General features: G+C 41.8%; 1 protein-coding gene across 4 annotated transcripts in view; it reads left to right on the top strand.

The window, feature by feature from the left end:
• The window catches only part of TBC1D19 (TBC1 domain family member 19), a 156,256-nt gene that overhangs the window by 106,825 nt on the left and 35,970 nt on the right, over positions 1-13,461 (top strand). For all 4 annotated transcript variants that reach the window (NM_001076938.1, XM_024993412.2, XM_015471566.3 and 1 more), the window contains one exon: positions 1,072-1,116. In NM_001076938.1, the coding sequence (NP_001070406.1) occupies positions 1,072-1,116 (45 nt within the window). The remainder of the gene's footprint in view (positions 1-1,071; positions 1,117-13,461) is intronic.

Consider the following 13,461-nt stretch of genomic DNA (forward strand, 5'->3'; position numbering starts at 1 on the left):
GATACCTGTCAACCTACCATCTATCTATCATTTCATTTTCTTCTTACTCACAAGATCAATCCTTGTTGTCTCCACTTTAACCTAAACTGCTCATCCAGTTCTCCATTTTTTTCTTTGCCACCATTCCCAACAAGAAATACAAAAATTGTTTTAATTAAAATCTTGCCTTAAAGTCAAATGCAAAAATGCATATGTCTTTTCAGTAGACTCAACAGTGTTAGAAAAACCGTCGAGATAAACATTACCTACTTTTTCACACTTCAGTGGAAAGTGGGAAAAACCTCAGACCTTTAAATGTTTTGAGGAGAAAATTTTTTAAACTCCTTTAAATATTTAGTTGTGGTAAATATACTTTAATTTTCTGAGACAATGTTGATATCAAATATTTATTCTGTGACTCAGACTAAAGAATCTGCCTGCAGTACAGGAGACCCAGATTTGATCCCTGGGTCGGGAAGATCCCCTAGAGAGGGGAATAGCAACCCACTCCAGTATTCTTGCCTAGAGAATACCATGGACAGAGGAACCTGGTGGGCTATGGTCCATAGAATCACAAAGAGTTGGATATGACTAAGCAACTTTCACACTTTAGGTCATATTAATTGTTTAAGGACTCAGAAAATATGACCACTGTCCAGTGATAGATATTTAATTTAAACTCTTCTCCCATTCCATAAAAATGATAAACTAATGAGGTATTACAAAGCTTAGACTTACTTTAATGACAAAAATAGAATTACTTATAATTAATACAACAGTTCTGTGCTTACAAATAGATGCTGCTCTTAAGTGCTTAAGGAGCTTGAAAACGTTTGTTTTTTAAATTATTTGCATCACTTGCCTTGTACTTAAATTTTCATTGTTAACCTTCATTGATGAAAAGATTTGCTGATACCAAAAGATTGGCTGGCATATTTTCAAATTAATTTCTTATGAAGTGAAAGGAGATTGTACTATAGTAGTTTTTAAAATTCCACTAATTATTAGTATATTCACAAAGTTAGTTAATTTTTAAAGTTTTTTCTATTTTATTTAACAATATTGGAACTCTGTGTGTTTTTTCTCTTACAGGAAAACTAGGACTAGAAGAATATGCTGTCTTTTATCCACCAAATGGTAAGAGTAATGTTATTGCTTCCTCTAGTGGGAAATAGGAAAATTACAACTTTTATAATAGGAATGTGACTTTATTATTCTCTATCTTTAAATGAACAATAATTTATCATCTAAAATAAACCTTCTGTAAAATAACTATTCTAATGAAGTTTTCCATATTTGTGGTAGGTCTGTGCTGAGCTGTGCATGGCCTTTCTGATTTCCCTTGAGACCAGTAATAGTATTTGTGAGCAAGCTAAGAAGACTCGGGTGTTAAGTGCAGGGCATGTAGCTTTGCTCTGAAGGACACTAACTCGTCTGTCCAGTACCTTCCCGTGGCTTTACTGGAGCAGTGCCCCAATGAGTGGATTGCCATGTATTGCACTTTGTTGTTCTCATGGTTTGACAAGTGTGGTGGTGGGGGTGGTGGTTTAGTCGCTAGGTCCTGTGTGACTCTTGAGACCCCATGGACTGTAGCCTGCCAGTCTCCTGTCTATGGGATTCTCCAGGTAAGAATACTGGAGTGGGTTGCCATTTCCTTCTCCAGAGGATCTTCTCTACCCAGGAATCAAACCCAGGTCTCCTGTATTGCAGGCAGATTCTTTATCGACTGAACTAGGAGGGAAGCCTCTTGACAAGTGTAGTATTTATGAAATAAAAAATATTTCAAGAAATGTAACTCCAAAAATTTGTATTTTGATTAAAGTGGTCAAATGTATAATGACTCCTTTTGAAATTCTTAGTTTTAAAGATATGCTCCTTGGAAAAGCACTGTATAGCAGTCCTTATTATGATAATATAAAGTGGCATCCTGAAGAAGTTATTTCACTCCAGCAGAGTTAAGACCGTGGCCTTTGTAATCCTGTAGACCTGGGTTCAGATCCCAGTTCTTGCAGCTCACCCTATGACCTTGGGTAAGTTATGCATTTCGCCAGACTTGATTCGTCATCTATAGCACATGGGTAACAGATTAAAGGAGATACACTGTATGAAACAGCACAGTTGGATGTGTAGTGAGTGCTCAGCAGATGCAACTTACACGCCGGGCTTAGCTTCCTTACTGACCAGCCCACATGAAGCTCACAGACAGCGCCGAGAAAGCACAGGCTGCCTCCTTGTGCCTCCCACTTCTGTCCCGGGCCCCCTCCTCTGCCCCTCCTTGAGCGCTGCAGTTCCAGCGGCCCACCCCGCCCGACTTCTGCTGCTCCTCTTGGTTTTCCCCGTGCAGCTCTTCTTTGCAAACATTTTCCTAGGACTTCTTATCTGCTCTCTTGCTTCTGTTTGTTAATTGCTCTTCTATCTGTTAATTCAGTTCTGACTTCTACATTATTTAACTCAAACTTAACATGTCTTAAGCTGAAGTAAATTAACTTTCATATTTATAAAAGAAAAAAAAAAGCAAAATTAAATTTAAAAAAACAGAACAATAACAATAAAAACCCAAATACTGAACTGTTTCTCTCTCACTTAAGTGTGCCTGCCAGTCATTCAAGGCCTAACATCTGGTAGTCATCATGATTCTTTTCAGTCTTGGATCCTCTTCCTCCAACAAATCATGAGGATATTCCAATTTTATCTTCAAAACCCATCTGGGACCCTCATGGCATCATCATAACTACTACCTTGCCCTCATTCAGCCTTTAGACACCAGTAGATACAGACTCAGAGAAGACAATGGCACCCCACTCCAGTACTCTTCCCTGGAAAATCCCATAGATGGAGGAGCCTGGTGGGCTACAGTCCATGGGGTCGCTAAGAGTTGGACACGGCTGAGCAACTTCACTTTCACTTTTCACTTTCATGCATTGGAGAAGTAAATGGCAACCCACTCCAGTGTTCTTGCCTTGAGAATCCCAGGGACGGGGGAGCCTGGTGGGCTGCTGTCTATGGGATCGCACAGAGTCGGACATGACTGAAGCGACTTAGCAGCAGCAGACGCAGAGTACATCGTGAGAAACGCTGGGCTAGAGGAAGCACAAGCTGGAATCAAGATTGCCAGGAGAAATATCAATAACCTCAGATATGCAGATGACACCACCCTTATGGCAGAAAGTGAAGAAGAACTAAAGAGCCTCTTGATGAAAGTAAAAGAGGAGAGTGAAAAAGTTGGCTTAAAGCTCAACATTCAGAAAACTAAAATCATGGCATCCGGTCCCATCACTTCATGGCAAATAGATGGGGAAACAGTGTCAGACTTCATTTTTTTGGGCTCCAAAATCACTGCAGATGGTGACTGCAGCCATGAAATTAAAAGACGCTTACTGCTTGGAGTAAGTAACTGACCAACCTCAGTTAAGTTCAGTTCAGTTCAGTTGCTCAGTCGTGTCCGACTCTTTGCCTAGACAGCATATTAAAAAGCAGAGACATTACTTTATCAACAAAGGTCTGTCTAGTCAAGGCTATGGTTTTTCCAGTGGTCATGTATGGATTTGAGAGTTGGACTACAAAGGAAAGCTGAGCGCCGAAGAATTGCTGCTTTTGAACTGTGGTGTTGAAGAAGGCTCTTTAGAGTCCCTTGGACTGCAAGGAGATCCAACCAGTCCATCCTAAAGGAGATCAGTCCTGGGTATTCATTGGAAGGACTGATGTTGAAGCTGAAACTCTAATCCTTTGGCCACCTGATGTGAAGAGCTGAGTCATTGGAAAAGACCCTGATGCTGGGAAAGATTGAGGGCAGGAGGAGAAGGGGATGACAGAGGATGAGATGGTTGGATGGCATCACCGACTCAATGGACATGGGTTTGGGTGGACTCCATGAATTGGTGATGGACAGGGAGGCCTAGTGTGCTGCGGTTCATGGGGTTGCAAAGAGTCAGACACGACTGAGTGACTGAACTGAACAGAACTGAGACACCTAACTGATTTCCCTTCCTCTAGGCTTTTCTAGCCTTGTTCTGTTTTTCACAGTGCTGTCTGAGTTGTATATCTAAAAGGAAAATCTGAAATTTGTCATTTTTCTCCCTAAAGTTTCTTAATGGCTCTGCATTTCTTTATAAGCAATACCCAAACCTCTCAGGAAGCATAAGAAGGTCCCTCTTGACTCTGGCCCCTATTCAGTCTAACTCCTAGCTTCATTTCTCACAATTTCCTATTTTACTTTTTTAAAAATCACAAAATATCAAATTAGTAACTCTTTGCACAAGCATACTCTCACAGAAGCAGTATGCTGCTTCCTGCCTCGTTACCTCGCCTGGTCCTGTGATTGCAATAGCCCACTCAGCCCTTCTTCACCTGGCTGCCCTCCAGGTTCAGCTCAGGCATGATCCTCTTCAGGAACCTTTCCCTGGATCCCCAGGTGAGGTTAAGGGCCATTCTTCTAGACTCTTATAGTACCCAATGTGAAAATCTTTGCTATCTCATATTATATTTTCTTGGCATTGATTGTATATGCTTTATCACCCCCTCTACATTGCAGGCCTTGTGAGGTTCAGGACTGTAGCATTCATTTTTGTTCCTCCAGGATCTCATTATAGTAGGACTTTCAGTTCAGTTCAGTCACTCAGTTGTGTCCGACTCTTTGCAACCCCATGAATTGCAGCACGCCAGGCCTCCCTGTCCATCACCAACTCCCGGAGTTCACTCAAACTCATGTCCACCAAGTTGGTGATGCCATCCAGCCATCTCATCCTCTGTCATTGCCTTCTCCTCCTGCCCCCAATCCCTCCCAGCAGCAGAGTCTTTTCCAATGAGTCAACTCTTCGCATGAAGTGGCCAAAGTACTGGAGTTTCAGCTTTAGCATCATTCCTTCCAAAGAAATCCCAGGGCTGATCTCCTTCAGAATGGACTGGTTGGATCTCCTTGCAGTCCAAGGGACTCTAAAGAGCCTTCTCCAACACCACAGTTCAAAAGCATCAATTCCTCAGCACTCAGCCTTCTTCACAGTCCAACTCTCACATCCATAATGACTACTGGAAAAACCATAGCCTTGACTAGACGGACCTTTGTTGGCAAAGTAATGTCTCTGCTTTTGAATATGCTATCTAGGTTGGTCATAACTTTCCTTCCAAAGAGTAAGCATCTTTTAATTTCATGGCTGCAATCACCATCTGCAGTGATTTTGCAGCCCAGAAAAATAAAGTCTGACACTGTTTCCACTGTTTCCCCATCTATTTGCCATGAAGTGATGGGACTTTAATGAGTATTTAAAAAGCCAATTTAGAGGCTTTTTACTTTTAACATGTATGTATAACCTTTGTTACATCTGTCTCCCCAGAAACTTAATTTTATAGTTATATAAGGATTGAGAAATAAAAAATAATTATCTCTGAAGGGCCAGATGAGATGTCCATGGAATCAAGTTCCTTTCCTCTATTCATAGAAGAGCTTTTCCAACTTAGTTTAGCATATATTAGCTTTTATTTGACACACATGCCTAACAAACTTGGTTTATGGGTTTTTGAAAAGGCAGAGGAACCAGAGATCAAATTGCCAACATCTGCTGGATCATGGAAAAAGCAAGAGAGTTCCAGAAAAACATCTATTTCTGCTTTATTGACTATGCCAAAGCCTTTGACTGTGTGGATGACAATAAACTGTGGAAAATTCTGAAAGAGATGGGAATACCAGACCACCTGACCTGCCTCTTGAGAAATCTGTATGCAAGTCAGGAAGCAACAGTTAGAACTGGACATGGAACAACAGACTGGTTCCAAATAGGAAAAGGAGTTCATCAAGGCTGTATATTGTCACCCTGCTTATTTAACTTCTATGCAGAGTACATCATGAGAAACGCTGGACTGGAAGAAACACAAGCTGGAATCAAGATTGCCAGAAAAAATATCAATAACCTCAAATATGCAGATGACACCACCCTTATGGCAGAAAGTGAAGAGGAACTCAAAAGCCTCTTGATGAAAGTGAAAGTGGAGAGTGAAAAAGTTGGCTTAAAGCTCAACATTCAGAAAACGAAGATCATGGCATCCAGTCCCATCACTTCATGGGAAATAGATGGGGAAACATTGGAAACAGTGGCTGGCTTTATTTTTTGGGCTCCCAAATCACTGGAGATGGTGACTGCAGCCATGAAATTAAAAGACGCTTACTCCTTGGAAGGAAAGTTATGACCAACCTAGATAGCATATTCAAAAGCAGAGACATTACTTTGCCAACAAAGGTCTGTCTAGTCAAGGCTATGGTTTTTCCTGTGGTCATGTATGGATGTGAGAGTTGGACTGTGAAGAAGGCTGAGAACCAAAGAATTGATGCTTCTGAACTGTGGTGTTGGAGAAGACTCTTGAGAGTCCCTTACTGCAAGGAGATCCAACCAGTCCATTCTGAAGGAGATCAGCCCTGGGATTTCTTTGCAAGGAATGATGCTAAAGCTGAAACTCCAGTACTTTGGCCACCTCATGGGAAGAGTTGACTCATTGGAAAAGACTCTGATGCTGGGAAGGATTGGGGGCAGGAAGAGAAGGGGACAACAGAGGATGAGATGGCTGGATATCATCACTGACTCGATGGACATGAGTCTGAGTGAACTCCGGGAGTTGGTGATGGACAGGGAGGCCTGGCGTGCTGCAATTCATGGGGTCACAAAGAGTCGGGCACGACTGAGCGACTGAACTGAACTGAACTGAACTCACTCCAGTGTTCTTGCCTGGAGATTCCCAGGGACAGGGAAGCCTGGTGGGCTGCTGTCTGGTGGGTCGCAAAGAGTCGGACACGACTGAAGCGACTTGGCAGCAGCAGCAGCATACCCCTGTAAAAAAAAAGAATGAAAAGAAGCTGATATAGATTGGAGAATGACTAACAACAGTAGAAGTGAAAATCAGAGACCTCGCAAAGGAAAATAGAAAAGCTATAAAACAGCATATAAAAGCACACCTGCAAATCAGTCTGGGACCATTTTATGTAAAAGCCAATAGCCCTCTTCCTTTTAAAAAAGTATCATTAGGTTGTAACACATATATTAATTTGAGACTTTTATAATGAGCTTAAGGCACCAAGAAAAAAATATTGTTATAGCAACAATAGTAATAGTAGTCATCAGTATCAGCTAACATTTTCCATGCAGAACTATGTAGTAGGGAGTGCACTACATACATTATATGTTTTAATTCATTTAATCCGTACAAGAACCTTCTCAGCCAACTTACTACTAGTATTATCCCTACTTACAGATAGAGGAGCTGAGGCACAGTGTTAACTTGCCCAGTGGCAAAGCCCGGCTTTGAATACAAGCTGTTTGACTTCAGAAGCAATATTCTTTTTTTTTTTTTTTTCTAATTTTATTTTATTTTTAAACTTTACATAATTGTATTAGTTTTGCCAAATATCAAAATGAATCCGCCACAGGTATACACGTGTTCCTCATCCCGAACCCTCCTCCCTCCTCCCTCCCCATACCTTCCCTCTGGGCCGTCCCAGTGCACCAGCCCCAAGCATCCAGCATCGTGCATCGAACCTGGACTGGCAACTCGTTTCCTACATGATATTTTACATGTTTCAATGCCACTCTCCCAAATCTTCCCACCCTCTCCCTCTCCCACAGAGTCCATAAGCAATATTCTTTTTTTTAATTTTATTTATTTATTTTTGGCTGTGCTGGGTCTTCATGGCTGTGTGGGCTTTTTTTTTCTAGTTGCTGCAAGTGGGGGCTACTCTCAAGTTGCAGGGTGTAGGCTTCTCATTGCAGTGGCTTCTCTTGTTGCAGAGCACAGACTCTAGGTGCTTCAGCAGTTAGAGCACTTGGGCTCAGTAACTGGCGCACGGGCTTAGTTGCTCTGCAGCATGTGGGATCTTCCCAGCCCAGGGACTGAACCCTGTTCTCCTGCATTGGCAGGCAGATTCTTTTCCACTGAGCCACCAGGGAAGTGCCAGAAGCAATATTCTTAATCACCATGTCCCACTACCTCAGAAAAACATTACTGAATTCATTGATTATCTTTTAGAAAATTAAGGAGTTTATATATTGAAAAGGTGTGTGTATTAGTCACTCAGTTGTGTCCTACTCTTTGCGACCCCAAGGACTGTCTGTAGCCAGTCAGGCTCCTCTGTCCATGGAATTCTCTAGGCAAGAATACTGAAGTGGATTGCCATTCCCTTCTCCAGAGGATCTTTGAGACCCAGAGATCAAACCCAGGACTCTGCATGTAGGCAGATTCTTTACCTTCACCATCTGAGCCACCAGGGAAGCCCCATTGAAAAGGTTGTTGTTGTTCAGTCTCTCAGTCGTGTCTGAGTCTTTGCGACCCCATGGCCTGCAGCACACCAGGCTTCCCTGTCCTTCACCATCCCCCAGAGCTTGCTCAAACTTATGCCCATTGAGTCAGTGATGCCATCTGACCATCTCATCCTCTGTCATCCCCATCTCCTCCTGCCTTCAATCTTTCCCAGGATCAGGTTCTTTCCCAGCGTCAGGGTCAGCATCAGGGATTGAACCTGCTCTCCTGCATTGCAGGCCGACTCTTTTACCGTCTGAGCCACCAGGGAACTGAGATTGAAAAGGTAAGTGTATGTAATAGGTCCTAGAAACAGTCTCATCCAGGAAAAAAAATAGCTTAATGCTTAATGAAGTAAACCCACAGCTGTTGATAAACTTAATACTTAAGGATCACTTCTTTTCTCAGGTTGTTTTAGAACCTTACCAGAATCAGAGAGGACTCTTCTCTGAGGATTGAGTCTGAAATTTCAGATAAAAAGAGACAGGGAGCAGTCAGTCTCTGTGCGTTTACTCTTAAGGCAATACTAAGCAACATTTTTATATTACCTGCCCTATTTTCAACCTCTGCCAAAGACAGGATTACTTTGAACTCTCAAGGATACCTCTGCCACCACCACCATCAAAAGTGGCCTGGCCTTCATGGTCACAGGGCCTCACCCAGAGAGCTTTGCCTGCAGCTCACAGACACACCCTCCATCCCTGACCTGGCAGGTGCTTAAAAGGGGGCAGAGGTTTGCTCACTTGCTTCCCCTCCTGTGGTCTCCTTTCCTAGGATGGAAATAAATAACAGGCCCCTGTGGCACTGGACATTACAGTGGAAAGACTTTCTCTAGTAGGTTCATTAGACCACCAGTGAGCAAAAATTTCTGAGCTGGAGGAGACTCATCATGGGAAATTTTTAAGCTTTTCTTGTTTTTATTTTTATTTCAACATGTGTAACTTGTCCCTATTCATTTAATGAATACTTATTTGGCCCTGTTCTGGCTCCCTCTCCTAGGTGGGTGAACCACAGTAAAGGGCAAAGATAAAGTACCTGCTGCCAAGGACCTTGACGTTGGGAGGGAGACATCCTATAAACATCCTATAAACAAGTACACAAGTGTTGCTGCTGCTGCTGTGTGGTCGCTCAGTTGTGTCCGACTCTTTGTGACCCCATGGACTGCAGCACGCCAGGCATCCCTGTCCTTCACCATCTCTCAGAGCTTGCTCAAACTCATGTCCATTGAATTGGTGATGCCATCCAACCATCTTGTCCTTTGTCATCTCCTTCTCCTCCTGTCTTCTATCTTTTCCAGTGAGTCAGCTCTTTGCATCAGGTGGACAAAGTATTGGAGCTTCAGCTTTAGTATCAGTCCCTCCAAAGAATACTCAGGGTTGATTTCCTTTAGGATTAACTGGTTTGGTCTTTTTGCTGTCCAAGGGACTCTCAAGAGTCTTCTCCAACACCACAGTTCAAAAGCATCAATTCTTCAGTGTTCAGCCTTCTTTTTATGGTCCAACTCTCACATCCATACATCACTATTGGAAAAACCATAGCCTTGACTAGATGGACCTTTGTTGGCAAAGTAATGTCTCTGCTTTTTAATACGCTGTCTAGGTTGGTCATAGCTTTTCTTCCAAGGAGTAAGTGTTTTTTAATTTCATGGCTACAGTCACCATCTGCAGTGATTTTGGGGCCTAAGAAAATAAAGTCTGTCACTGTTTCCACTGTTACCCCATCTATTTGCCATGAAGTGAGGGACCAGATGCCGTGATCTTAGTTTTTTGAATGTTGAGTTTAAAGCCAGGTTTTTCACTCTCCTCTTTAACCTTCATCAAGAGGCTCTTTAGTTCCTCTTCACCTTCTGCCATAAGGGAACAAGTAGCTAACGTAAATAACTGAAAATAATTTCAGAGAGTGATGACGTGAACAATTAAAGGGAACAGAAATTGATAGGAGGTAGGGAGGTGGGGAGGGCACAGCTGTTATAGAGAAGGGCGTCAGGAGAAATGCCTCTAGGGAGGTAGAATGTGAACAGAGCCCAGAATATGCAGAGGAGCCACGCAAAGAAGGAGAGCACACCCCATGGGGAACGCACAGCATTTTTAAAGGCCTGAGAGGAGCATACTCGATGATCTAAAGAATAATAGATGGTCACTGTGACTGATGACAGTGAGCAAAACAGAAGTTGGCACAAGATGAGGCAGGAGAGGTAAACGGGCCAGGGGCCAGGGGCCAGGTCAGATAGGGAGACAGTCACTCTAAAGTTTTATCTAGTAAGTCCAATGTCTGGGCTTCCTTAGGGGCAGTTTCTATTAATTTATTGTTTTCCTGTGAATGGATTATATTTCCTTATTTATTTGCATGCATAATAATTTTTTTGTTGTTGGTAACCGGATATCTTGACTATTCAGTTCAGTTCAGTCAGTCATGCCCGACTCTTTGCGACCCCATGAATCGCAGCACGCCAGGCCTCCCTGTCCCCCACCAACTCCCAGAGTTCACTCAGACTCACGTCCATCGAGTCAGTGATGCCATCCAGCCATCTCATCCTCTGTCGTCCCCTTCTCCTCCCACCCCCAATCCCTCCCAGCATCAGAGTCTTTTCCAATGAGTCAACTCTTCCCATGAGGTGGCCAAAGTACTGGAGTTTCAGCTTTAGCATCATTCCTTGCAAAGAAATCCCAGGGCTGATCTCCTTCAGAATGGACTGGTTGGATCTCCTTGCAGTCCAAGGGACTCTCAATGTGCTAACTCTGAAAATCAGATTTTCTCCCTTCCCAGAACTTGCTGCTGTTGTGGGCTGTTGTTGTTTATGCCTTTTCTGAACTGCTTTTGTAAAGGTTATCTTTTTTTGTATTGAGTGCCCTGTGAAGTCTCTGTTCTGTTAGCTTAGTGACCAGTTAGAAATTTGACAGAGATTTCCTTCTCAAACCAAAAAAAAATTTCCCAGTCTTTGCTGATTAAACCATGGAGAGAGTCTGCCAAGGCTTAGGCCATTTACAGCTCTTCCTTAGCTTTCACTTCCTGCTTGCATAGAGCCCAGAAGTCAGGCAGAAACAAAAATTCAGAGCCTTCTCAGGAAAGATTCTTGGAAGAAATAACAAAAATATATCAGTTTAAATCTTGTCAGGTTGATAAATAACAATATACTTTGTTATCTAAATTAAAAACATCTTAATCTAATTTCATGTGTAACTTTGGACATTATCTGAAAAACTGATTGTTTAAAATATGATTTCTAGAGGTATATTTAAATATGATTATGCTGTGATGTTTGGGGAACTTTTAACTACCAAAATAAAGTAACAAAATCATATTCTGAAATTCCAATTCAGAAAGATAGCAGAAATAGTAGAAAACGATTTGAGCACTGTCTAGTGCTTACACTTACTGACCTGTAGGCTACATGTGGGATGAGAATAAACAAAGGAAATGATTATTTCAGCAAATGAATTAAATAAGCTGTACTGAGTAATCCCAAGTGAAAGAGAGTAAAAATTTGCTTTCAACTGAAGTGGTGTTAAAGTGAATCGGATGTTAGTATTATGGTACAACTATAAATGCTAAATATTAATAGAGACAATGAGAAAATTAAGGGAAAATACTTAGTAAGTGCAAAGCATGTTAATAATTTGGGGTATTTTCTGAGTCATATTTACTATTTATATCTCATCCAGTTTAAGATTTATTTTTGTTGATGATGTTTACCACTCTGGGCTATGTCAAAGGCCCATTGAATCATTACTTTATAAAGTTATTTCTTTTTTTTTTTCCCCACAGGAGAATTCTATCAAACCTTTTTTTTCTTTTTTTTTTTTAATTTTATTTTTAAACTTTACAAATTGTATTAGTTTTGCCAATTCTGTTGAATGGAGTAGGCAGTTAATAATTTAGGCTTTCTTCAGTTAGATAAAGGTAGGCTGCTGCTGCTGCTAAGTCGCTTCAGTCGTGTCCGACTCTGTGCGACCCCATAGACGGCAGCCCACCAGGCTCCCCCGTCCCTGGGATTCTCCAGGCAAGAACACTGGAGTGGGTTGCCATTTCCTTCTCCAGTGCGTGAAAGTGAAAAGTGAAAGTGAAGTCGCTCAGTTATGTCTGACTCTTAGCGACCCCATGGACTGCAGCCTACCAGGCTCCTCCGTCCATGGGATTTTCCAGGCAAGAGTACTGGAGTGGGGTGCCATTGCCTTCTCCAAAGGTAGGCTAGGATCTTAAAATAACCATTCATAGCAGACTCGCAGAACTCTGAGGCCAGATTAGAGATGGTGTCCCAAGCATCCCGATGCCCGTTTGAAGTACACTCTTGGATGAAGGCCAGGTGGATGAAACTTGACCGTTGAAACACTGAAGTCGTGAGAGGCAAAGGAAAGGATTTTGAAAAACTGGCCAAGAACATGACAGGCTTTGAGATCAAAGAAATGTTTTAGGTGGTATGTGCCCTAGAGTGTTAATGAATTCATTGCTTCTTAGGCCTCCTACTTTTGTGTGTCAGAATCTGACTTTATCCTTTGTCAACAGAGCAGTCTATGTACACTTTTCTGGAATCTTAAGCCCAGGTTAATCTTGATTAAGCAGAAGTGAACCTCTATTTAATACTGATGAAAGAAAGATTTTCTTAGGTTTAAGCTGATGCGCAAGTGTGGTACTCTCCCTTTATAGTACAAAATATACTATAATTAGTGAGCACTGGCTGTGTACTATATACTATACTGTGATGCGCTTTGAATACATTAACTCACTGGTGCTTTAGTACTATACAGCCCAGTGAAGGTAGTATTATTTAACCTCACTTCTAAAAATGAAAATAGAGACTCAGAGTGTTAGTAACTTTCCTGGAGATACACAAGACCCAAATTCATGTCTGTATGACTTTGTGGGCCATTTGTAATTTCAACATGGAGTTATTGAGAGCCTCTTATAATTATATATTAATTGCTTATTCATAAATGAATCTGAGGTTGTTATTATTTCTCCCGGCAATCTTGATTCCAGCTTGTGTTTCTTCTAGTCCAGCGTTTCTCATGATGTACTCTGCATATAAGTTAAATAAACAGGGTGACAATATACAGCCTTGACGAACTCCTTTTCCTATTTGGAACCAGTCTGTTGTTCTATGTCCAGTTCTAACTGTTGCTTCCTGACCTGCATACAGATTTCTCAAGAGGCAGATCAGATGGTCTGGTATTCCCATCTCTTTCAGAATTTTCCACAGTTTATTGT

This window comes from Bos taurus, chromosome 6, assembly GCF_002263795.3.
Source record: "Bos taurus isolate L1 Dominette 01449 registration number 42190680 breed Hereford chromosome 6, ARS-UCD2.0, whole genome shotgun sequence".
Taxonomy (NCBI): Eukaryota; Metazoa; Chordata; class Mammalia; order Artiodactyla; family Bovidae; genus Bos; species Bos taurus.